This window comes from Gallinula chloropus, assembly GCF_964237585.1.
Source record: "Gallinula chloropus genome assembly, chromosome: 1".
Lineage (NCBI taxonomy): Eukaryota > Metazoa > Chordata > Aves > Gruiformes > Rallidae > Gallinula > Gallinula chloropus.
Genome location: NC_140085.1, coordinates 26,914,150 through 26,941,777, shown reverse-complemented (window position 1 = coordinate 26,941,777; position 27,628 = coordinate 26,914,150). Strand labels below are relative to the sequence as shown.

The window sequence follows — 27,628 nt, the reverse complement described above, 5'->3', positions numbered from 1 at the left end:
TTTAAGGGTTTTAGGGGCCAGGCAATGCTCATGGTTTCAGAAATTTTGGGAGCACTATGTATAACCATGCAGATGCAACATGAGAACATCTTATAAATGTAAGGGCTAACAAAGACAGAACCATGACTGCAACACATCAAAAGAAAATAGCAGGAGAGGGATAGAAGTCATTGCCACCATCTTGCTTACATCAAGAGCAATGAAAATTCTCAGAAGCATCATGAGTAAAGAAAACTTCATGCAACAGCCTCCTCTTCCAGTCTGCCCTGCAGGAAAATTCCCTCCTGGACCCAAAACTAGTAATCAGCTTAACACCCAGGTCATAAGCAGAGCTCGGCACCAAGCTACTATCCTGCCAGAATTTTGCTGCTAAAACACTTTCAGAAAGAACATGGATAAAGAAATTCTTATAAACCCTTGTAGGTAGCACATCAGGACCACACAATTCTTCATTTAGAGTAAGTTGACATGGAAGATATTTAGTAAATTCATTAAATAATCACTAGTGAACCAGTGAAAGGAGTTGGTTTTCACTGGAGAGAATGGCAAAGGACTGTACAGTTCTGTAGTCTGCCACTGTCAGTGGTACAGAAGTAATGTGTCTTTTTACATCAGCAAAAGTTATCCATAAACCATAAATATCTTACAGATTTTACTGGCCAGACTGCACACCTGATCTGACACTTTCCACACCATCTTTTCACTCACTACTGCTACACAAACTAAGCCACAGCAGATGCAGGTAACAATGTATGGCTATTTCAAAGCTTTCACCATCTCCAGGCAATTCTTTAGTGAGGGTCTAAGAACTGTCACTGGAGGGAGCAGAAATACTTAAAAGTGCATTTTAACACAAAGGAGATGTCACCTTCATGATTAAAAATCAGCCAATTTGAGATCAATGAATGAAATGTAGTGTGAGAGCAAGGTATCCTTTGCATTAATACATCTCACCATGGGTTCAAAAATAACAGACAAAGCATCTGATCAATGTGCAACAACATTAAAGTACATGGGAAATCATGGCAGAATTCAACTACCACATCTCCAACAGAATGAGGGCTCATAAAGTCTTTAGCTGTGTCAAAAGACACAGTAAGACAGATGGTGATCTGAAATGATCAGGACATTGTAGAAACCTCATTTATCAGGCAATGCCTGTGACTATCCAGCCCTTTCTAAGACACAGCTAACACACCAATTCAGCATTTGGAATTGATGCACCATCCACATTTCAGTGCTAGATGTTTCTTACTGTTTAGAGGCAGCTAATAAAAAATATTAGACACTGGAGTTCTGGTGTGGAGCCCCCAGAATTTGAGCCTCGGTGTCCAGCACCATCTCTTGGCTAGATTTGCTCAGGGGAACTCTTAAAGAACACCTCATGAAATACTGCCTTGCACAAATCTTGCTGAGCTGATAATGAAGAAGAAACTGCAGCAGAAGGTGACATCATCAAATTTCTTGAGAGTTATTAAACTTAACTTGGCCTATCATTAGCTTCCAGAACATTTCCCAGCTCTTTATTGCTGTTGTAGACTTTGTGAAATTCATAGAGCAGAAATTTAAATTAATTACTTTTTTACACATTGAGAAGTTAAAAGCAGACCCTGACTAGAAGAGTGTTTTTACACAGCTGGAGTCATCTGAGCTGCTAAAGATCCGCACCACAGAAATTATAGAAAAACATGTTCTCATTCTTAATTTCCTACCAAGCTTTATAGAAATCAATAATAGCTTCTATTTCTACCACTCAGAAAGCTACGCTCTCATGGGAGTGCAAAGTCCATGCAGGTTATCATTCAGATATCATCCTTTTCTCTGTAAACAACAATTTGATTGTAACAGCTTTGAATGTTCTAGTAAAGATCAAATCTAATATGGAAAACTGACAGCAACATAACTTACCCAGAAGAGTACAGAACTGACTTTTTTCTACTCTAGTCATGATCTTCAGCCTTGGCCTGTAGTTCAGAGGGGTGTAGGGCACCACGGAGAATTGGTTTGTGGATTACTTCCCTTCTGAAATGACTATGAAAAACAAGCATCTAAGATCAGTCCTGGGTCCAGTTCTGTTCAGTATCTTTATCAATGACCTGGATGAAGGGATCGAGTGTTTCCTCAGTAAGTTTGTGGACGACACTAAGCTGGGAGGATGTGTCGATCTGCTTGAGGGTGGGGAGGCTCTTCAAAGGGATCTGAACAGGCTGGATTGTTGGGTTCAGATCAATGGGATAAGGTTCAACAAGGCCAAGTCCAGAGTCCTGCACTTGGCACATAACAACCCTGTGCAACGCTACAGGTTTGGGGAAGAGTGGCTAGAAAGCTGCCTGGCAGAGAAGGACCCGGGGGTGTTGTTTGACTGCCAACTGAATATGAGCCAGCAGTGTGCCCAGGTGGCCAGGAAGACCAATGGCATCTTGCCTTGCATCAGACATAGCATGTCCAGCAGGTCCAGAGAAGTGATTGTGCCCCAGTACTCAGCATTGGTGAGGCTGCACCTTGAGTACTGTGTCCAGTTTTGGGACCCTCACTACAAGAAGGACATCAAGGTCCTGGAAGGTGTCCAGAGAAGGGCAACCAGGCTGATGAAGGGGCTGGAGATCAAACTTTACGACGAGTGGCTGAGGGAACTGGGGTTGTTTAGCCTGGAGAAGAGGAGGCTGAGGCGAGACCTTATCACTGTCTACAACCACCTGAAAGGAGGTTGTAGAGAGATGGGTGTTGGTCTCTTTGCCCACGTTACAGATGATAGGACAAGGGAGAATGCACCAGAGCAGGGTCAGATAGACATTAGGAAAAAGTTCTTCACTGAAAGGGTTATCTGGCAGGGCTATTGAAACAGGCTGACCGGGGAAGTGGTTGAGTCACCAGTTGTGGGTGTATTTAAAAGACAGGCAGATGAGGTGCTCAGGGATATAGTTTAGCAGAGGACAGGTACGGTTGGACTCAATGGTCTCAAAGGTCTTTTCCAACCTAGTGATTCTGTGATATAGGGCAGTGCATACCCTTGACATTTATGAAGGGTCTGCCATTCCCATAAAAATGTTTTAGGGATCCATGATGAAGAAAGGTTGCAAATCTCTGCATTTGAATTTTTACAAGCCCTTGTCTTCTTCCCAGTATTCAATCTGCTTTTAAAGTTACAAAAAAAACCCCAAAACCAACAAAACTACCATTTTAAAGTACACATGCCAAACTGTCCACATAACTGAGAAATTAAATTAAAAAATTAATAACGCTTTGTTGGAATGACTGTGAGCTTGCAGGGCTTTGATCTACAGACGATCTCAAGTCTCACCAAAGCTGATGATGCTTAAACATTTCTCTTTGAAGATAAACTGAGTGGAAGGGGCAATTAAATATTTCTTCATGTATTTTATGCAGCTGCAAGTACTTGAAGCAACTACTGAAGATGATGTAAAAAAAAATTGAAGTTAAGTCTTGTGGGTTGAGGGGTCTCCCAGATGCTTAGCAAAACCCATCCCCAGAAATAAATGGTTAAATTTTCATGTGGGTATAAGACAGGTAAAAGGGTAGCAAAAATAAATGCAGCAAAACCAAAACCATCTACTAGGCAGACTTGCTGTAACTACTGCACAGGAATAATCACTTCTTTTATGTTCACTGAAAAAGGACTCTACATCAAATAGCTGCCTGACTCACAACCAAATTTTCCTTCTGATAGAATGGGGCAAAGGTGCTTGAATACAGGCTAAGTGGGCTAAAAAGCTGCACCAAGCCACTATAAGGAACACTCACTCCCTTTGAAGTCTGTTATTGTAACAGACATGCAAAGATGAGGACACAAACGTTTGGTACTGTCATCAGGACTGAATTTTTCCTTAAATTGTACACAGGAAAATCTCAGTTGAGACAAAAAGTGTCTGTTTTCATGAGAAACCTTGCAAATATAGCCCATGTACAGATGGGGAATCTGCCTCATTGTAAAGCTTAGTAGTGCTGTTTGATGGTAAGAATCTAGAATATAAAGTGTCAGGTATTCACCTCCATCTTGCTTTCTTTTCATGCTGGTTTTTACCTCAACATTGAACTAAAGCTGACATATAGTAAAAGAAAAATTTTTTTGCACAGTTTTTAAACTTTGGTGCTGAACAATCAAAATGGAACATCTTCAGCAAAAAGGCAGTTAACAGACCAGGAGAATCAGTCTTACATTTCAACCCTCAGGAAAGATGCTGCACTATAACTAAATAAGGGGTATTTTGACGGGGAACTTGATTGCCTGAAGAGACATCAACTTATAAACACAATTATAGCTTAAAAAGGGAAAAAAAAATCTCTCACTATCCATTTTAGAAAGTCTAGCCCTATATGTCAGCAACGTCTCTTTCTAATGTAACATCAGCCACGAGAAAGAATGTGCTGGTGGGCTACATCTGAAACATCTCTCTGGCAAGGGAATTGGGAAAGGTTCCTGGACTTGTTTGAGGAGTTCTGCCTCAGCCTAAACACTGCATAAGAGCCATGATGGAAATATGACAACAAACATATATGAAGTTTAGAGGTTTCCTGCTTACAACATAGTATCTCTTATGCTGGCTAAAGAAAAAGCTTATTGCTTTTTGAAATTGTTCCAAAATGTGTCTGTTTTCCACCACTACACACTGTTGTGAAGAAACAGGTGATAAACAAGATTTCCCCACAGGATTTCAGATTTGGGAAAGGCTTAGGCTTCTTAGGGAATGGAGAGCAATAGCACAAGTCTGGGTAGCTCACGGCAGCCGTGCAGGGAGGGACTACTTCTATGAAATAAAACCAAACAAGGCGCTCAAGAGCTCAAAATTCCCCCAAGAGACCAAGGAAACCAGCCTGCAACAACCTGCTGCAACCAATACCTCAAAAGCACATCAGGTGAACAGCAACCAGACTCAGACATCTGATGACTATTCAGCAGGGGGGATTTTGTGAAGGCCTTCACACAGCAGCTTGAGCTAGTCTATCTGTACAGGAAAACATGTGCACAAGCACATGTTCTCCCACAGCTTAAGAGACAACTTTTGAAGCTTGCTGGCCCTCTGAATAAGTCATACCTCAATGACATCTATTTCAAGGATTGCACTAAGAGGTAGAAAACCCTTCTAAATATTTGTGGGTTGTGCTACAAAAGCACTGCATCCTGTGCAGTTTCAAAGGAGAGAACTGACACAGTTTTGATTGCATGTTTCCCTAACTTGGGAATAGGACAATAATTTTAACATTACTTAGGTGGTTATAAATATGCATTATAAACATTTTCCTTTTAAGAATTTTAGATTCAAACAACACACAGCACCGAACTACTGTTTAGAGAGAGGGAAAAAAAGAGTAAAAATAACCACACAGCCTTGCTGGAGGGAAAGAAAGGCTAAATTCTCAGTTACACAGAAGTCCCTTCATACAACTCTGGAAGGATAAAGAGGCTTTCAAGCAGATGTAAATTACACTCAAGCTGCCTTTAAGGCCCCATTTGCACTGTCAGACTAGTTTAAAGGTACTTTAATGCCAATTAGAGTCCATCCTGAATTGTTTATGTGGCACTAGTGCTGAGTGCAGTTTATAGTCAGGAGTGGAAGCATTCAGATCCTAATGCTGAACTTTTCCAACAAGACCATTTAACTCAGATTTACAAAAGGAACAAATGACCTTAAAGAAAAATATACTTGCTTTGTAAATGGTCCAAAATCCCAAAGAACAGTTGCAGATAAACTAAGTACCATCTGGCAGACATTGTCACCCTTTTTCTTTCATTTTCCCTTCCACAATTTTTTATCTTTAAGCCAAGACAGGAACAATTAATGTCATTTTCAGGATCTACGCAAGTGAGTAAAATGTCTGATCAAGTGGGAGAACACAAAGCAGGGAAGACTTTGGCAGGCTAATGCAGCCACCTTATCAATAGACTGGCATTACTTTGGCAGGAAGAGAATTCTAGGTAAAATAATTAAGCAGTGGTTTACTTTTTATTTAAAAATATAAAGGTTTTTGCCACTGCAAGACTGGCTGCAGTCTCTTTGCCTGGTGATTTCTAATTAACTCTTCCTCAACAAGCTAGGGCTTTCACAGTAGCACTAAATAATCTGAAAGTCAAGTTCAAACATTTATTTGCTGGCCAGATTCTTTGGTGGGTGGAGGGAATTGTTTTCTTGCTTTACTTTAGCAAGTTGCCACTCTTATCTGACCTTGAGCAGCATCCATCAGAAACAAACAAACAAAAAAAGAATGAAGTAGGTTGCAGGGTTACCCAGGGCTTCTGCTTGAAAATAGGTGCCCTGATTCAGACCATGTGTTCCTTACTTCTACTTCCTACTGAGGGGAAAGGGACAATGGCAGTGGTGGTCTGGAAAGAAACACTTCACATTTTTCCTCTGTTATTCATTCAGATGCCCACATCTGCCAGACTTCTCCCTCCCAACATTCTACTGATCCCTCACCCCACTTAGATATGATGAGAGGTGGGGTGTGGGAACCTTTTAAAGGTTTTGGACAGAGAGGACCTTCCTCAAGTACTTTGATAGAATGGGCTCTTGCTATGAGTGCCATGGGTCTGCATGGATACCAGCCTCTCCTGAGCTGAGAAGTAAATGAACAAACTCAGAGCAGATCCCCAAGCAACTGTTGGCTCAGCTTGCCACAGACATACTTCCAAAGCACTATCCAGGAGGGCTTTCTTCCCAAAGTGGCTAATTAATCAAAATAAATACCTGCAGTCAGGAGCCCCCCCACTGTACTGTCTTTGATTTGTTCAGAGAAAGCATTCCAAGACATCTCAATTTGTTGCTAGGTAAACGGCTGCAACATCACATTGAAGAATACAGCTTCTCAGCTGGAGCTGCACGAAACCATCACTCTCTTTTGAGGGAATCTGGTGTACAAAACAGACGTTCCTTTTTTACTATTATTATTATTTTTTATTTTATTTTTACTTTCTACCAGCACTGAGATGTTTGGGTTCATCTGTAGTACCCTGCTAGTCCTTTTATTCAGGATAGTGGGATGCTTAAAAAACTCTTAAGGAGAATGTCATTTTGCAGAGTATGACTAGCAAGACTGGTGGGCAGTGGCTCCAGAAAGAAGAAGGGAGGTTGAGAGAGAGTGACGTCCATGTTCCCACAGTTAGCCAGGGACAAGAGGAAATCTCATGTACTGAAGGTCCCAGGAAGAGTTCATGGCTCTTATGCTATTTTCTGGGCCTCCTACAATCTTCCTTAGTGCATGAGTTCAGACATCCTGTCTTCAATGGAGCAGACAGCACTGGAGCAAATACCATAATGAACAAGCCATTCTGCCTCCAAGGCAGGAGCAGACACTGCATAGCAAAGCATTTTGCTGTATGGGATGGACCTGCCACTGCCTTCCATGCATACACTTGTCACTCCCTTCCTTATAATTAATACAGCAGTGCTCTCCATCTAGAGGGAACTATAGAGACAGAATTACACCTCCCGCCTCACACTTTCAGTTTGACCCTGGGCCAGGAAATCCCTGTGGAAAATGCATCTAATAGAAGCCTACTTCACATCCAATACACTCCTAGCTCAGCACAAATCCCTCCTAAGGATAGGTTATACAGACTGGGTGACTCTATGTATGTATCATCATGGAACAAACATCTGCCAGAACCTGAAATATCTTTGAGTGTTGCCATTCATCTTTCCAAGGAAAAAAGATCATCCTTCATCTTTACCCTTTGTATCATATTATGATGTGGTAATAACTGTTTCCAAAATTTCTCTTTTCAGGACATATGTGTCTTCTTAATTTCTCAATTGTCCCCTATTTTCTTCTGAATTTGAAATCTGTGACAGTAAAAAATAAAACAATGAAAAGAACATTTCTATTACTAGGAAATAAAAGAAAAAGCCCACTTTCATGGGTTTATAGAGAAACAAGAAGAGCAAGTGACCAGAGACATAAATACTTAGAACCTCCTGTCTCCAGATCAGGATACAACTCAGATGCATGAGGATTAAGCATCAAGGTGACTGCTATTTCAGGTGCATTAGAATGGCCACTTAAAACTTTGAGTAGTCCCATCAAAGGCAAGGTTCCTCTGTTTGAAGTTAGGCAAACAAGCATTGAGCTACATCAGGTCCAAGTTTCCATTAAATAAACAACATGTCAATGTCCACACACCATTAATAGTACCATTCAGAATCTGCTGTTCGGGGTTGTTTGGTTTTTTTCAGAAGGCTGAAATGGAAATGGAACTCATTGTACTCTTTATAAGAGCATTTTCTTCAGTTGCCCAGATGATGATGAAAAACAGCAACCTCAGTTACACAGGGTAACCAAATAACAGTAAAGACAACCCAGATGAAGCTAGACCAAAGGCAGTGTAAAATACACAACTATTCAGTGCACTAGCAGTGGAAAAATTGTAGAGATTTCTGCAGGCTGGCTGTAAGTAAGAGTGGGAAGGGATTGATCTATCATATAGACAATGTACAGCATAGCACTGAAAGGTGATGGATGAAGGAAAGGTTTGGTAACGATAAACAGGTAATGACAGTGTACTGGCCAGGCAATGAATCAGAAGTCGACATTTCCATCGCAGTACTATACCTGACCTAGAAACTAAACCCAATGGCTTCTCTCAATGATCTCCAACAGCTTCAGACCTCCTGAGCATAAAATGGAGATTTTTATAGAGTAAAAATGCAGCAGATGACGCCATTCAATAACAGGGGAGCTCCTCCTCATGATATCCACCAGATCTTCAGTGGCCCTGCCTGGAAGCCCATTGTTGACTCTCAGCTACTCCCAACACCCAAAAATCATTGTCCTCCAAGGCATGTAACTGTGCCTGGGCCCATGTGATTGAACAGGTAGCCCTTCTGTTTCATTCTTCACAGACAACACTCTAATACCCTGCCTAAAATACTATGCTTCGGTATTTACTTAGCTTGTTCCATATTGTCTGTCAGTCAGGAAATTTGGGTGTTAGGGGTTTTGTCTGCTTTTTTGTGGCTTGTGCAGTTTGTTTAATTTAAAAAAAAAAAAGTAAAGATGGATTTCACTCCTTTGTTACTTATTTCCTAATTACCTGTACCAAGCACAAAGACATGAACCTTCTAAAATCTTTAAGAGCTTTGTTTGCTGTTTTATTTTGAAGGTCGGGATTTTCTAGCAGTACCATTTCCCTTTCTGTGCCAATTAACATAGCCCTGGGTTGTGACTGATAAAGGTGCCTTTAACATGTGTCCATAACAAGGAGCATTGTGTGCTGTTACAGTTGTTCAGTAGATGCCCGGTCCCAGAAAGATGGTGCTTTATCCTCACCCTCTCTTCAAGACAGTGTAATGCACTGTTCTGTCAGGGATCAATGGAAATGCCACTCAGATGCTAATTCTGTGAGAAACCTTGTTACTACACTGCAGGTGCTACAGCTAGTGCTTGCAACTAATACTTGAAGCAGGCAGTCCACGCTGGAGAAGCAGGATATTCAGAAACCAAAGTGAAGAGCACTGTGCAAGAATATATGCAGAATGTAACATCAAGGAGAAAGAGATGTTTGAAAAGGAAAACAAGAATAGCAAAAAGAAAAAAAAACACAGAGAAACAATAGAAGCAAAAATGAAGACTGAAGATTAAAGCAGACAAAACCGAAGTCCAGGAACCGAATGGGAAGTTAAAACAAAAGATCCAACACATAAGAGAAAGTGCAATGGCAAACACCACACGTCACCGGAAAATCAGGGCTAGAAAGTGCCCATAATAGGAAAGAGCAGCTGAAACACAGGTTAGAAAGTGATGCCAGTGAAAGTATGTTATACTGCATTTGGATCTTTCCCTGTTGCGCACCCAAAGCTTTATTGCCTTATAAAACCACGCATAAATGTTTTACATCTTGAAACGGCACACAGTTGAGTACTGATTATTCTTGAAAATAAGAGTCTCAAAACTGACTCCAGGGTACCTACTCCAAGAAAAATATACCAGGAGAGGTCTGAAGAAACACTATAAAAGACAGGCAATTCAAAAGTTTCCTGGACCCTCTCTTTTTTGTTCAGATAAGAGATTTCAGATCCAAGACTAATTTGAGATGTTTCCACACATACATAAAATGAACTGAGAAGCACCTGGACTGAAAAGAGCTTATGCTACAGCACTTTTGTCACATTTTAGTTCTAGCATTGTATTCATTTACTATGGTCCCTATGTGGCATAGTGGGGAGAGGAAATCCAAGTATTGGACCTCTCTTTCTGAAAAGTCACTGGGGCATGGGAAATCCTTTGTGTTTGAGAGAAGCTCCTACATATTTACATGGATGACAAATCTAGTTAGATACTCCACGGTCATTAAACACAAAACTTCTAATAACTGGCACTATCACGTCACTAATTGGTCAAGGGAACATAGGCCTTTCACTCTGCATTTCAGAGGTTTCTTATGGGAGAAAGGGAAGAGAGGGAAGGAAGAGGCTATTCAGAGATGTTTACCAAACCTGAAAAGCCAGACCCTGGCAGCAGATGGTAGATGGCAAACAGGAAGATTTTGTGAAAAACTAGAACAGTATAAAAATAATGGAAAGAAGAAAAGCATTATGACAGCAGGAAATACTGAAGTTTAAAGATTCGCAAGGAAATAAATACATTTACATTGTCTCTTGCTCCATTAACAGATAAAAATGGAGCAATAGAAGAAATGCAAGGGAAATGAAAATGCAAGAGCAGTCTATAACTAACAAGCTTATGACATGACAAGCAGCTTGAGTCCAGGCTCTGAAATAGTATATTAGATCATAATGTTTTCAAATTTATTCCAAGGGTTGGAAAAATGTGGTATACTGTTAACTTCTCACAAGTCTCCTATACTTTATACTATGGTGGTGGTAAAAGACAGATGAACTATTAAAGAAAACTATTTCTGGTTCACAATGTTAATGAGCTGTAAATCACAAGAAGTTTATAGGGTATTCCAGGAAATTAAAACCATATACTTCTGCCATTCTCATGCTCTTATTTGTCAGGGGATTCACGGCTACCGGACACTAGGAATGGACGAGATAGACTAGATATATCTTTGGTTTGACATGTTTGTCCATTTTTATGGCTTTCTTTATAACTTTCCTTACTAAGAAATGACATGTCAAGGATATAGAAGAGAATTTATTAATGACAGTGTGTTTGACAGCCACTATACTGGACTAAAAGATCTTGGCTGGAGCCAAGGACAACATGGGTTGATACCTAACTAGTCACTCCACACTCCAAGTGAACATACTTCAGTGACACACTTCCAGGCTCAGACCTGCTTACATCTCCATTACTATTCCCCATCTGGATCTTTCTTCAATAATACATGTTGTATTGTCCAGAATTTTTGCTGATTGTGTAAATTTATACAAACTGAATGCCAGAAGAAAATAGGTATTTATTTCATAAGTCATCCAAAACAATATTCTCAACTCAGAGCTACATGACAAACTTTCTCCTCTCAGTTACATTCTCCCTTTTTTTTCTCTCCATTCCTTGTGCAACTCTGCCAGTGCAATTGCCACCTCATTTGTACTATGTTTCTGGATTTCAGTACCAGTACAACCATACTTTAATGTACTCTAGAGGGATACTTATACCACTTAGCTCTAAGCACCAAAGTCTGTCAAGTCATTATCCAGCTAGTCACTGCAAACTCCCTTTTAGTCCACAGGGAAATATCAGATCCTTAGTCTCCTTCACAGTAAGCATATTACCATAACCTGCAACTCCTGCTACTCAAGCCATGAGATTTTTACATGTAGAAGTTCCATACCATGCTACTGTCCTGATTTCAGCAGGGATAGAGTTAATTTTCTTCTTAGCAGCTGTTGTAGTGCTGGGGGTTGGATTTAGGATGAGAATTATGTTGATCACACACTAATATTTTAGGTTTTGTCAAGCAGTCGAGGACTTTTCAGTTTCTTAGGCTGCCCTGCCAGTGAGAAGATGGGGAGTGTTCAAGAAGCTGGGAGCGAACACAGCCAGGATGCTGAGCCAAATCAGCCAAAGGGATATTCCATACCATATGACACCATGCTCAGTATATAACTGCAGAGTGAGCTGGGAGGTGGGGAATTCTAAAAGCATTAAACTGTCTTTATCACAACCCACACATTTTCCTTTTTTTTTTTTTTCCAATTGTCTTCCCATCTCACTGGGAGGGGTGACAAGTGAGCAAACATCTGTGTGGTTGTTTCAGCTGCCAACCAGAGTAAACCATGATAGTTACCTAACTGGCTTTAGTGGTAACCCAAGATAACATGGGGTTCAAGCCTTTAAAGCACAATATACTCTCCTCTGCTACAGAGGCGCTGTCCTATAAGAATCTTAAGAGATCAGCTTATCTTCACAAAACCCATATATCATCCTTTAAGTCTACACCTAATGTTTCATAAGTGAAACCTTAGTTGTGTGAAACAATTGCAAACACTTGCACATGAGTTCCATCTGATTGAGATTCAGTTTACAAATAACTCAACACAGCCTTAACTTCTGCCAGTCCCACCTAACTCAAATAAATGAACAAGCATTTGATGTTTAGGGGTGAACAATGAGCAACATCAAAGTTTAATTTTTACAAAGTAACTTTTCTCCACAATTGTGTTAAAATATAGTTTACTATCTAATATTTAGTCTCATTTATAATATGTTATTAGTATCTATAACACAGATCTTACCTTGATCTTCTGAAGAGACAGGTGACCTGGAATAAAACAACAAAGTCCAGTCAAACTTTGATATGAAAAGGCCACAGATAAGGTTCAATGTCACTGTGGGAAACGGAATATGGAGGAATTTGAAGGTTTTATTCTTAAGTTTTATTCTTTATTCGGTAGAAGAGAGGGCTAAAAGGCACCTGACATGAAAAGTGCAGAAAGGACCAGGGGTGTACTCTAGCAGCAGGTTCTGCAGACCAGAGTAGCCATATGGAGTTATGTCCATAAAGGAGCTGTTAACTGTACTATTAAGGATTCTTTCCATAGGTACTTGGCAAAAAAACCCTTATCTACTACTGTTACTGTTGGAAAAAGGTGAAATTATTGATGAGAAAATCATGATCCTCCAGACATTATTGAAGGGACCATAATTAAGTTTGGGCCAGAAGAAAACCTCACAGGTAAGTGTAGTTGAAGAAACTGTAGCTTCAAGGGAATTCACGTTAACTATTTTTCTTACCACTAATCAAGGTAGTGGATACCATAAAATAGTAGTGACAATTAATAACAGTTCATGCCATCTTCACAAAAGCAACATAAAAAGATGGGAAAAAAAAGAAAGAAAGAAAAATTAAAAGCCTGGACAGATGAAAATACAGTAAAAAGATTAAAAAGCAACATAACAGCAGCAACATGAGATTTACATGACACCCTAAGCTGTGGCTTACGCCTCTGTTAATACTCCAAGAGAGCGAGGCATTATAAAACATAGGAACCTCTCAGTGTCCTTGTTGAATTCCAGGGATTTGTGACACAGCTCCCATCACTAATGATTACACTCCTCATCCTTTTGGTCAGCACCCACAACGAGGTGGGTGAAACATTTTTATATATTTATATACAAACTATGAAGAAGTGTAAAAGTTTTTGTCCTCCATTTTTTCTTTTTGCTGCAGTATCTTGGCTTAGCAAAACTGGGGCTAACTGTACACCCAAACCTGGGATGTACCACCAGATTGACCACACACAGTGGACTGCTACATTGCATCAATGTTTCTCCAGCAAAGATTTTCAACTGCACATATAGCCTCCCCACCCAGGAAACAATGAGTTTCTTCCTGCGGTGAATGAGACAACCCACACTTCCTTTCCAAGATATATTTAATGTTACACCAATGGACAAAAATAACAAATTACTAAAGATTTTAAAATGTTAGTGTTCCTAGCAAGCAGATCAAAGCTGCCATAAGAAAAGCAGCCACAGAAGGGTGAAGAGAAAAGAAGGAACAAAAGGGAAAAGAGCACATGTATATTTAACTGAGTCAGCAGGAGCTGCGAGTTGAAGGCAGGGGGAAGAAGGGTTAGAAACCCCGGATTTAGGGAATAAAAGAGCTGAGGAAGGAGTCGTGATCTCATTCCATAACAGGGGTCTGAAAATTAAGGTTGAGGTATTATAGGACATCAGAAGCAGATATGCAAATATGTAGGTGCAAACAGGAAAGATAGAAAGAAAAGAAGGAAACTTTCCTAATGAGGTATGCAAATTTGTAGTTTTAAAAAAGGAGAGATTTGCAAAGAAAGAGAGGAAAGAGTTACAGCACAGCTGGAGCAATGGACACTGTGAAAGGAAAAAATGTGATTGCCTAATTAAGATTCTGACTGTGCAAGAAGCCAATGTGTCTGTATAGATCAGAATTAATTAATCCTCTACTCCCATTAAATCCTGTGATTGCTGCTGAACATCCTAGGCATGTATCCTGTTCTGCTGCCAACCAGTCTAGCTCTGCCCTTGTGCTTCAGCCATGTCTGTGGAAATACAGTAGGAATACAGGTAACCCAGAGGGTTAGCAGGCATCACTAGGACTCTGTCCCCATGCTTTGACCAGTCAGTTACAGATCTTTCTCCCCAGTCCCCAGAAGAACCTCTTCTGAAGGTCAAAACTCAACATTGAGTGTTCTACAAGCTTAAACAGTGCAGAATAGGCCATTTTGGGTGCAATTTTTTAGGTATTCAAAAATAGCACTAGAATGGGCTTCCCAGGGGGGTTGTGAGTTCTCCTTCTGTGGAGATATTCAAGACCCATCTGGACCCTACCTGTGTGACCTGTCCTGGGGAACCTGCTTAGGTAGAGAGGTTGGACCCGATGATCTCTGCAGGTCCCTTTCAATCCCTACAGTTCTGTGATTCTGGGATAGTTTTATATGAAGAAGTCATGCCAGATTCCTTAGCTCACATTTCTTGATTCTCCAGCCATTGCTAACACAGTATCCCACAGCAACAGTTGAATTTATTCCTTTGTTTTGTTTCTTAATTACACAGTTTCATCACCTTTCAAATCTTTATTTGAAACAATAAACAGTACAGATTATCCTATAATTTGGCTGCTCTTCATGCCTGGTAAAACAGATGTCATTAGCTCCTTAAAGCAACAACAACAGGAGAGATACTATTGGAATACCACTGCCTCCTTGATTAAAACATTGAAGAGAGAGATGAAAAATATGTTTCTGCATATTTAGTGTGCCCAAAATTAGTATGGATTCTTTGAAACACTTCCTTTACTGTATGCCTTGAACACAGGGGTCGAAAGGTGAGAAATCTAACAGGTTCTACATTTGCTACCAGCAGTGTTTTCATCTGAAAGGCTTCATCAAGCATCTTTTGGAACTGTGTAGCCGGGTATCACAAGAAACTAAGGTTTACGTAATGACAATATTTTGACATGCACCTCTCTGCCTCACTCTAATAAAGTTTGAGCCCGTTGGCTCATTTCACCCATCATTAAGAGAGGGGTTGGACAGCCAGTTCCTGCTTTCACAAGGAAACAAGATAGCATAAACTCAAACTTTCTGTCTGCAAAGACACAAAGAGGTTTTGAATATCTCTGCCACAGGAAAGCCTCAAGAGCCTCCACCATTGGAGATACCACAGGTTTAACCATAACAATCTAGGCTTCCTTTGTTCCACTACTAACAAAGTATTTTGCCAAAGAGTGGAGATGACTTGCAATGTTCTTCTACAATTTTGGGCCATATGTTTTAGCAGGAGGGATTTTTTTCCCAAGCCATTCAAGTACTGTCTTAACTACACCAAGGGGAGCCTTGTTGTAACTATAGCGTAAGGCTGCTGAAAATTCCACACTAACAGTGTTGGGCATTTTATGCATTGTCTCGTCTACCCAGTGCTTATGACAGCCTCTAAGGGAGGAAAGAAAGAAAGTCTAATGACCTGCTTTAAACCACATACACTCTCTCTGCAGCCACAGGGGGCTTTCCTGACAGAAGAAAAGATCCAGTAGATGCTCATATTTCCGGTCACACATCTTTCTCCGAGTTCTGTGAGAGGTGTGAGAGAGATACTGTGGCAGCACTGGTCACCACACAGGTGTCCTGAGAAGGAGGGATTCTCAGCTGCTAACATCCACACAGTAACCATCCATCTAGCACCTGTCAGCTGCCCTCTGAGTGTGATTTTAGCTGTGTGTTTGACTGTCATAAAGAAGCAAGTTATCATTCTCACAGCCTCCATGCCTTAAAAAAAAAAAGTGGAAGCAAGTCAGAGATACTTCAGAAAAAATAATATGCTGTCAAGACCCAGGTGAGACCTCAGATCAAGACACTTTGCCAACTGAAATCTTAAAGAGATTTTTATTAATTTTGTTTAAAGATCTAAAATAAAACAACCCCTCAAAATCCCCCAACATTGCAATATCCCTTTCTTGGCCAATTCAGAATAGAACTGCTTGATTTCTTTTACATCAACTGGTATTTTTTCCTGGTTTTATCTTGGTGTAAAATTAACTTGTAGAAAAAAGGCTCGTCACCACCACCCCTCCACACACACACACACCCCCCTTCCCAAAAGAGTAAAAACAGGCCAGATTGTCTACGACTGGCTGCATTTCTAGAATCATAGAATTAAATTAGCTCTTCCACTAACAGTGCTCTCTTCCCATGTGTAAGTATGAAAGGGAAGCCTAATTTTAAATATTTTCACCAAAGGCATTAATCTGACTTTTTTCCTGCCCTGGTTTGACAGATGCTTTATGAAGATCTATTGCTGTATTTAAGAGGAAGACAAATATTACTGTGATGATAGGGGAAGGGGATCTAAAGGAAGGAGAAGGGGACGTATGTCGTCATTTTCTTTCCGTGATGTTCATACTTCTCCTTTGCCTATAGATCCTGCAATAGTGTTCTCCTGTTGCAGAGTGGCAAGTTCTCATCAGAAGAGATAACACCACTTGCAAGCCTCAGTCTGCAAAGAGAGGCTGCATGTTGCTTTTTCCACCACTCCCGATGCAAGAAAAGTAATACCTTTTGTGCTTAACAAAAAAGTGTGCAGAAGGATCTCCCAAGAAATCATAGAATCACAGAATGGTTTGTGTTGGAAGGGACATTTAGGATAATCTAGTTCCAACCCCTCTGCCATGGGCAGGGACACCATCCACTCCAACAGGTTGCCCAAAGATAACAATATTTAGAAATGCATAAAAAAGCCTGAATGATAATGTAAAAAGCCCCTACTCAACGTTCACCAGATGCTTCCAGCAAATTGGAACACTTACAATACCGAAGGCATGAGACATGCCCACCTAAAACAGCACTGTGCCTCAGATTTAATGGTGTGATCCAAAGCTCACTGGAATTTTTCCACTCACAGGATCAATTGCTGGCAAAAATCTAATTCCCAGCATAGCCAAAACAGACTTCAGTATCATACAAGCCTTTCCCAAACAGCCTAACACTCACAGCTGTTTCCAAGTGCACTCGCCAATGTGCAAGCACTAGATTTATTCAGCACTGGAAGAGTGGAAGAGGGAATATTCATTTCTAAGGAGGGAAGGGCAGGGACTCTCACAATTTTGAGCCTAGTCAACTGAGGCTTAGGAACCTAGAGAAATACAGCCAGCCTCTAGCGGATGAATTCTAACAAAATTTCAGCAAATGGGTACATTATTCATGAAGACAAAAGCCTCTGGAGAAACAAACCCAGAGCTGATGTAAAGCAGCTATTTTAATCAATAAACCTGTAGCAGAAACCATCTGCACTGGGCCTATTTAAAACCAGCCATTTACAATTTAAAGGCCAAATAACAATCTGTGTGCAGCAATTCTGCTGGGTTTTATGACCATTCCCTTTTTTCCCTGCTTAAGCGATGTATTTCTGCAAACTTTCTAATTCAGTCTGACAATAGCTGCTTCTGACAAGAGGAGGGAAAGAGCTTTCAGATTAAACCTATGCCTTCCCATTTTGCATGTGCATCTCTTCATAACTGGAAGCAGCATCCCTATCGGGATTTATTTATGTATTCTCTGATTGTAATCAAAGACAACTTTTAGCACATAAAGTATTTTTAAAATAAAGGTGAGGAAACCCCCTCATTCAGCAATCTGGATCAATACCTCTGGGACTGGCGAGTCCCCTGTACTCCCAGGTGCAGAGAGTGACTCATATCTTACTGGCAGAAAGGCAGAACTGCTTGCTTTCCTGGTCCCTCACCATCTCCTGCTTGGAGGAGCCAAACAATTAAAGACAATGCTCAGCCTGGGCACTTCATGGGGGGAACACAAAAACAAACAAACCAAAAAAACCAAACCAACCAATCAAAAGAATTGCTGAGAACTTCCCTACTTTTCCACCTTGACCTCATACATGCTCAAGTCAATGACCCTGACAGGTTGAAGAAGGTTGCTAGCAGCAACCTAGCACATACAACAAAGGTAAATGGAAAGTCCTGCATCTCAGGAGGAATAAATCCATGCAACAGCACAGGCTGGGGCCTAATAGCTGGAAAGCAGCTTTGCAGAAAAGGATGTGGGGTGTTAGCAGAGCACAAGTTGAACATCCGTCAGCAGAGCTCCCTGCAAGAGCACTGCCATAAGGATGATGGAAATGATTTTTACCTTCTACTCAGTACTTGCGAGACCTGAGAACAAGACAGACATTGACACACTGGAATGAGTTCCACAAAGGGCCACAGCATGGTGAAGGCAACTAACAGGAAAGTATAAAGAAGATGGAGTCAGAGTTTGCTTGAAGATGGAGGGGAAAGAGAAGCAAGTCACAAGTGAGTAATTCAGATTGGATATTAGAAAAAAATGTTTTCACTACATGGATGACCAAACAGGAGAAGAACAGATTATACAGACAGATTGTTGAGTCTCCAGCTTTGCAGACATTCAAAATTCATCTAGTCAAGGCTCTGAACAACTTCATCTAACTGGACCTACTTGGAGTGAGGGTTTGGATTAGATGACCTTCAGAGGTCCTTCCCAACCTAAATTTTTCTGCAATTCTATGAGTCTCTCTATAAAGCCTTCTGCTTTTACTATCCCAACATTCCTGCCATTATTTCCTCTCAAATATTTCTCATACACAATGGCCATACTGTGTCACACACGTGGGAAAACACTGACCAGCAATGCTCCCTGTATCTAAAAAAATTCCATTCAAGTTATTTATTATTTTGCAGAAATCCATTTGGAAGTGTTCCCTTAATCTGTAATGGCAAACCAGAGAGTCTAATTTTTTTCCTACCTGCGCTAAAGGCACAGATCAATACATTTTCTGGCATCTCTGTAACTCCCTTCAGCAGCCTCAATCTTTACCTTGCACATAAACCGTTGCCTTGGGCTGTTCACAAGAACTCCAACATACAGGAACGTAGCTTGGTGCTTCTTAGGAACACAAGGGCGGCTCAGATGTATTCCTTGCTGTGTCTCAAGCATGTCTGTGCCCCTTATGTTTTCCATATCTTTTCTTACTAATGTCTACCTTTTTACCTCTAACTACTCTTTTTTGTCTCTATCAGCTGCGGAATGCTTTGAATGAAGGCTTGGAGAGCCACAATGCAGCTATACCTGAAGTTGTGCTGACACCCAGAGGAGTTGCCTGGGAATTGCTGCTTAAGTAGAGAATAAAAGATTTTATTGCAAAATGAGTTGTAAACCCGAATATGATTAACCTTGATTTAAAAAAGGAGGAGAGAGATATCACAGAACCATGGGGGTTGGAAGGGACCTCAAGAGATCATCGAGTCCAAGCCCCCTGCCAAAACAGGTTCCTTAGGACACATCACACAGGTAGGCATCCAGCCGGGTCTTGAGTATCTCCAGGGAAGGAGACTCCACAACCCCCCTGGGCAAAATACACTCTAAAGAAAATAAAGTGGGATCTATGCACACCATGCATTACTGTGGTAAAACAACAAACGGGTTGTCAAAGGACTTTGTTTTGTTTGAAACAGCTCTTAAAGACCTGGGACAGGAACTAAACTAAAGGGACTGGGTATCTGCATTGTTTTAACATCTTACATGAAAGGCAAAATAATTTCAAAAATAATCATTAGAAACAATCAGGTAACAAATCATCTGACCCCTTTTCTCAACAGTAGATCTATGTACTTCAACTTTTTCAAAAAAATTAAAAAATTTTTTGCTCTGACTTCAACTTTTAATATAACCCAGATAAAGGAATTATTTTGGCAAGCACAAAGCTATGACAGCCACACTGCAAACATATCAGATAAACCTCACCTGGCCCTCAGGTTAGATTGAGATAAAGCACATAAGCTGCTTGGTATCTTGAGATACCTCCCAAATAATCTTAAACCAGTCTGGGTTTCTAAACAATCTAGAAGCTACCCTAAATGGTGTGTTCATTATCACAAAGCAAATGAGTCACTACTAATAAATACCCTTTAATAGCTTTAGGAGAAGAGAGACTGAAACACAGGAATTGCTCAGAAACAGATTCTTGCAATTATGTTTATAAATAAGCATTCTGATTTTCACAAGTGCTCTGCACTAAGCAACCCTCACTTGTTCGTCACCTTCTAAAAGAACCCCAGACCATCTCAGTTAATGTGCATAACACACAGGTCCTTCTATGATCCTAAGCAAAGCAGAATTACTGAGTTCTTTACACCCCTGCTGTACAGTAATTAATGAAGAATAAAACTTGTAATGGAAGTTTCAGATATTATTTTGAGCTACGTTTTGAGACACATGGCACAGAAACAAGAATCTAGGAGTCAGAGTTATGCTGGCTTCAAGCCACCTCTGTTTCTGGCATAATTTAGCCAGGTCCATCTGTCCCTGTGTGCCCATGGGCATCAGTGCTGCCAGGAACCTCAGCAAGGCTCTGAATTACGGCCCTGCTCCCCATGTATTTTCCTCCCTTGCACACACCTCTGTGCCAGAACTGCTAAATGCTCACTCAGTCTCAGCTACTAAGACAAAGCTGTGGGTTTTACTGCTCCTTTCCCAGTACAGAAGAGCAGTAAGGAAGCAGGGAAAAATTTTCTCTGTCTCCATTTGAACACTTTTAAGCCTTCAGAATTTTCTCCTCTCACCAAATCCTTTGGCAGACATTTTAAGTAAAGTCAGTACCTCCTGTTCCCTGACATATAAGCCTGCATCCAGGGGACCTAGGATGTGCACCCTAGACATGGAAGAGCAGCTCCCTGCATTGGAGAATTGGAGAAAGTTAGCAAAGGTTTGACTTTTTTGAGTTTAATACCGTCGACTCAGGCAACATAGTACTTTTGTGTGATAGTCTAGAGCAATTATCTTACCAAACTACATTTCTATTCTCTTTGGAAGCCTATCAAACCAGAACTGAGGAATATGGACAGGGTATTGACAAATTGAGTCTGAATGCATATTATGACACGTGCTAGGGTGAAAGCTTGGGCACGCTATGAATTCCCATGTGTGTGTTACATATGTACAGGACTGTTTCACATACCTGTGCCCTGAAGCATATTAATTTTGGCTTTGATGAAACAGCTTGGTACTGAGTGAGAGCACATTAAGAACCAGTCTCCTCTCTGAGCAGATGGCAGCTCCTTATGGCAGGGACAGAGCACACGGACACAGGCTTGCTATTGCTATGAAATGCTCAGAAAACTAGGACTGGGATGTGTTTGGGATTTTGGGGTTTTTTTTTCTTCATTCAGCTCTTACAAATAAGTAACAAGTATGCATGAATACAGAGATACATATTACCTAAACCTACAAGGTTCACTTCTCCAGCTTTTACTGGGCCGGAAGCCTACTGTGCTGGAGGATATTCACCCTATATTTATTAAAGCAGCACTTAACAGAAAAATACATGCTTTTTTTCTGTCAATCATCCTATATCACTTCAGTAAACCCAACTAGCACCTGTTCTGGTGCCTTTGCTGTCACTTGGGGCCATAGGTCTGCTGTTTCCACTCCATAAAGCTGGAGAGAGGGATATTCACAATCTACAGTGGCATCATCAGCTTCACACTCTCCTCTACCCTTCTTTGGCCAGGCACAGTTACCACTTGCCTGATGCTTGCAGGAAAGCAGTAGGCCCCGAAGATCGAATTATCAAATGTCGTTTTCTTTTACCCAGCCAAATGGAAGACAAGGGTACAAAAAGTGATTGTGTTGATATGTTCCCTGTCTTCTTTGCTGTAGATTTATTACTCAGTGCAGATTCTGCTTCTCAATCAGGGGCTAAAGCAAGAAAGCAAGGATGGAAGGAAAGGGGGAAAAAGGATAAGGAAAGTGTTGTAGTAAGAGAAAAAAAAACCCTAAGCAAAGAAATAAACGCCTCTACTTATTAAGCTTTTGCTATCAGCCAGAGTGGAGAGCAGATTTATAGCTGTTATACTCCTCAAAGAAAATCAAGGCATCCAGCTATCTGTACTCTGTCAACATCAATTTTATCCTTTAAACACACTCCAACAAATAAACTTACATTCCATGAGGAAAACTCTTTTTCATCCCCTTATCTACTGGAACTATTCAGAAAGCATTTTCAACCTAGGTGATAGTTGAGTTTTCAACATCCAGGTAGGAAGGTCCCTTTGCAAAGAATATGCATATTCTGCTGCTTGAAAGCACCCCAAGGAGAAGAGGAGAGCTGAACTGCTTGCATTTCCCTTTCAGAGAGCAGGATGCCAGTCAGAAGCAAGATCTCTCTGAAGAAGCCAATTTGTAGTCTCATGGTGTGTAGCAGTGTTTTGCATGTCACTGTCTGCCAAAATAATTTGTCAGCAGAGTGAATTTCCTCAGCTGTACATCAGGTGTTGAGATGCTACAAAAATCATTAACAGCCCTCATTTTGAGAGCTCGGGGGCAGGTCAGTGGGAAGCTAAAATCTCACCCAATCCACTCCAGGGAGCTACATTCTGAATAATAGAATTATTCAGTTTAAAGTACTAATGAGAAAAAAATTTAAAAATCCTACAGAAAATACTCTATTTCCAACACATACTGAAGGAGCAGAAACACAAACCCACCTCATGAGGTGTGCCTACTGTTGTCAAAACCCCTTAGCAATTCAGCATCTCCACAGCAAAGACTGGAGAATTAATTTTGGAAGAAAACAAACATTATTTGCCTTGCATTCACATAATAAGCCTACATACATGCAAATTTAAACCAAACTCTGATTTCTTCCTTTTCCAATTACAGTTACCAAGAGAAGCAAAAGATGATCTCTTAAAGCTCTGTATTACTGGGAGAGTGGTTGCCAGAAGGATGTGTAAGTACCAGATACTAACCACTGCTGCGGAAATTTTAATAAGTAAAAAATGTGATTTTTTTTTTACACCCTGGTTTGTTGTAGATAAGGCAGTAGTGACAGTAGAGACATAAAAATTCTACTAATTAACAGGGGAAGAGGTGATTAAATAATGTTTTCCTTGTATTCAGTCACTTAAGGGCAACACCAGAAGTATCTGAAAGTTCATGTTAAACAATTTCCAGAACCATCTGGTTCTTGCTGTTTGCAAAAATCCCTCAGGTCTGGTGGGTGCAGTCACCATAGAGCCATGGCTCATCCCCTGACACAGCAGGGACTGCCTGCGGTAACACTTTCCCTAGTCTGGCTTCCATAGCTTCAGACATCAGAGCAAAACGCCAGGATCTTCCCATGCCCAAAACATCCCTGAGATGGTACCAATGTGGCTGAAGTAACACAAAGCCTCTTGAATCCTGAGTTGAGAGCATCTGTTATTGTGTTTACCTCACCTACACAGTCTGTAAGTGATACACTCAGAATATACCAAAAACTTCCCTCATGTGAGCCAGTCCTTGAAAAGAGATTTTGGTGCCCAATATTCCTCTCCATCCCCTGTCATTTTAGCACTGCTTTCCTCTCTAAGCTGTGTTCTTCTTTTCTGAAGTTGGGTCAAGGTGTGCCCACTAATGCAACATGTCCAGAAATCTCCTCTCCTCCTCTCCTGGCTGTGACAGAGATGAACATCACTAGAACTACAGCCATTGAGCATGAATTAAGGGATAACATGGAAGAGGCTCAAATCTAATTTGTGAATTAATATTTGTCGAGGTAAAAGTCTTATTACCAGTTTCATGACAAATCCATATATATTTAATATCTACAGCTGTACCTGAGGCTTCTGTATAAGCAGCAGAAGGAAAAAGGAAAACTTCTACAAAAATTGTAGAAGCTGGATACTCAAATTAGATTCCAAATTGCAACAGATAGCTGCAGCAGTTACTATCCTTAAAGAAATATTTGAAATCCCACAGGCTGTAAAGCAGCAGTGGGCAATAAGCAAGATTTTTCTTTGCTGTCAATCTGGAAAGAGTATGAATTTCACTGGGAAGTTTTTCTATCTGCAGTGCTACAGTTTCCAGATTGTTCTTGTATTCAATGATTGCACCACAAAATAAAAATAACCATGCTGGTTTTGAGTAGCTCTGTATTGAACTGATTATACAGAGAAAATAAAAGATTCACATTATTTCTGGAAGGATTTGGTTTTAAAAACATACGGATCTCACAGAGAAAACACAGTCTATTTTTGTCAGCCAAATTCCACCATTTTTAAGAACCCTCCTATTGTTTGTCGGGCTGAAATTTTTTTCTGGATGGCAAGAAATGAAGCTTCAAGACAAATTATTCAAGCGGTGTCAAAATTCTGCAAGATTTTAATTGTCCCATTGTAAGTTTTTAAGGGAATGAGAAAGGGCAGAAATACATCTTTTCAGAACCACAGGCACATATCTTCAAGGTAGAATTCCAAAGGAAACCAAGAATTATTCTTTTTTTCCCCACTGAAAATCTGCAATAAAAGAGTAAGGTGGCTAAGATCTTGAAGTATATGGAGAAAATTCATATTCACCGCAGGAAGACAAAGGGCATGAAGTTCGTTATTTAAATAAACAAAAACAATGGGTGCCACCATTGTCAAGAAAGTCTCCAGCAAAAAAGGGACAGGGGAGATTTACAGCAGCAACTGAAGAAAAAGTTTCCTAATGGTGGATTAATTATAGCTTCTATCTGGAATGTTCACAGGATTTTAAGTGTTGTGTCTTTTTCAGGCTGACAATAGCGAGAACTTTCAAAATACAGTATCAGACCCCCACAGTTACTACCTTAAAGCCTTATGGGCTGTTTGAAAGACCATTGAAGACAATCGAAGAGAAAGAAAAGGGAAAGCTGATCATAAACAGACACTGCATTTTGTAATGCTCTAATTGTGTACAGCGAAGGTGAGGTGATGATGATTTATGCTTTCACTCAAATAAGATTTATTTGAAAGCAATCAGTACCCATGGAGCCTCATCTTGCATTCTAAACAAAGGAAAGTAATTTGTACGGGTGTAAAAATAGCTGTTTAAAACATTCACACTTCACTCTTATGGTTTAATCTTATAAATGCAGCTTATAGAGCCAGAAAACTAATTCAGATTTTGCTACACACCAGGGCAGACTGCTTATATAAGAGCTGATACTGAGTTCTCCAATGCAAGAGTTTCTCAGAATCACTTGAATTTTTGAAGTCTTCACCAACTTTCAAAATTTTAAAGGTTCACTGTCAATAGGGAGTTCCTGCCTAGCACATTCAAATCCTAAGAATCAACTCTATATTTACTTAACTAGATGAGGATTCATTTTTCTTTCTACATGCAAACATGCTCTTTGTACCACACGGAGATTTCTCTTCAAAAAAACCAAAACCAACCCACTTTGTAACATCTGTACTGTCATACTGATTTCCTGGGCAATGATCTGATTCTTGTGGCTGAGTTGAAACACTTGGCATTCAGCCTTTTTCTTCTTCCCTCTCTGGAACCAGGTTATTATTGCCTCATAAAGCAGTGCCTGGGTAGTATTACTAGCTAATTAATGTCTATTTAATGTAAAGGGCTGCAGCCATCGTCCAGGCCCTACAGGCATTTTTTTCTTCCTCTCCCTGACAGGACCAGATGGCATTCTGGCCAACCTTTGCCCACCCTTCACGAGCCATGCACTCGATCCAGACACTGCATCTAGCAGCTTTGGAAACTCATTACCATCACAGCTGGACAGATGCTAAAAGAGTAGTTGTTACTGGCCCAAACAACAGGAAAATTAATTACTTCAATTAAAACACGTAGATTAAACCTCTACCAAGGTATAGTCACCTTTTCATTTTTGTATGGTGTTGTGGTTATTATTTTATTTAATCTTCTAGCTCTCATCTCATAACGGGGTGACAAACACTTAACTAGGAAGAGAAACACCTGCCCAACAATGGTTACAGCAGTATACAAGGCAATGGTCATCCCCATCTCACTGCACCAGTTGTTAATATAATAAACCAGAATAATGAAAACCCTCCTGTTCAAAGGAAGAGTCCAATTACATGTTTCAGTGGAGTAAGACCAGAATACTTCACTTTTTTAAATGATCAAGCACCAAGAGTCCAAGTAACTGTCTTCCTGTTGTTGGTTTGTTGTTGTTTGGGTTTTTTTCTATGTCCTGTTCTCACTAATTTGATGTTTGTATTAAGCTGCGATCTGCCCCAGCTCCTGGTTACTGCATCAGGATGCTGTTTCATGTCCTGCCCACTCCAGCACTGGTCACACATCAAAGAGCCATCAGAAAGGGAGCAAAACATGAAATACCAATGAGCAAAAGCCATTTGAAAATTAACTAGCATTAAACTCACTTAATTAAAAACCAAAGGATAAGTAACTTTTCACAAAGACCCCTGCCTCAAAACCATTGCGTTCAAATTACTCTTTACACCAACAGCTTGTGATCAAAAGCAACACCAAACATCATAAATTATTCTTAGATCATATATTTGCTTCTCTCATTGAATCTCTCTATTGATCTACTTTCATACTTTGCCTTTTTAGCTACTCTCCTCGCTTCTCAGAAATAATTACTTAATCTTAAAGGGGTTTATGTATATATACACACACACACACAGAGATAGACAAGTGGCTGTGTGTGCGTGTGTGTGTGTATATATTGATGCCAGAGACACTCTAAGCAGCCTACCACCAAACTGTGACCAACTGCAATCTAATCTGCTCCCAACATCTGAGGAGCGTCATTCTCAAGCCTGGTTTGGGAGAAAAATGACCATTGAGAAAACAGCCCCCATGGTCAACCGATGACATTCTCTCACAGCAAGTCCCTTGTGACTAGCCATAATGAAAGGCTATAGGATATTGCATTTTGAACTAGAAGTGCAATGGAACATTTTGGACTAGATGTAAAACACTGCAGACTGATAATTCTGGGTGGTATTACTAGCTAATAGTAAAAAAAGCCATGAGAACTCCAGCTGCAGGAAGAATTGTTCCCTTCATGTTCTGCCACATTCCTTTTTGGGAATCTTGCTAAAATCCTTTCTGCAAGTTTCATTTAAAGAATAATTTCTGAAGGGACAAACTGAAGGGATTCTGAAGGGATAAAAAACCTGTGAGCTACTTCAGCTGCTGAAATACAACAGTGCTTTTAAAATTTTTCTTTGAAATGCCAGGTTAGAAAGATTTTTTAGGTTGCAAAGTCAAGCACCCAGAAGCTTGGAAATGCCAGAGCTCATTTCACCTGAGCATCATACTCCAGCCCTATTGCACTAAAGCATCTACCTCCCCTATGAAGAAAGGCTGAGGGAACTGGGCTTGTTCAGCCTGGAGAAGAGAAGGCTGTGGGGGGACCTCATTGCAGCCTTCCAGTACCTCAAGGGAACATACAAAACAGG

General features: G+C 40.4%; 1 protein-coding gene across 3 annotated transcripts in view; it reads right to left on the bottom strand.

Moving 5' to 3' along the window:
- Positions 1 to 27,628, bottom strand: part of DGKI (diacylglycerol kinase iota) — a gene marked incomplete at both ends in the record, with an annotated part of 219,496 nt that overhangs the window by 18,490 nt on the left and 173,378 nt on the right. For all 3 annotated transcript variants that reach the window (XM_084261008.1, XM_084261009.1, XM_084261010.1), the window contains one exon: positions 12,660 to 12,685. In XM_084261008.1, the coding sequence (XP_084117134.1) occupies positions 12,660 to 12,685 (26 nt within the window). The remainder of the gene's footprint in view (positions 1 to 12,659; positions 12,686 to 27,628) is intronic.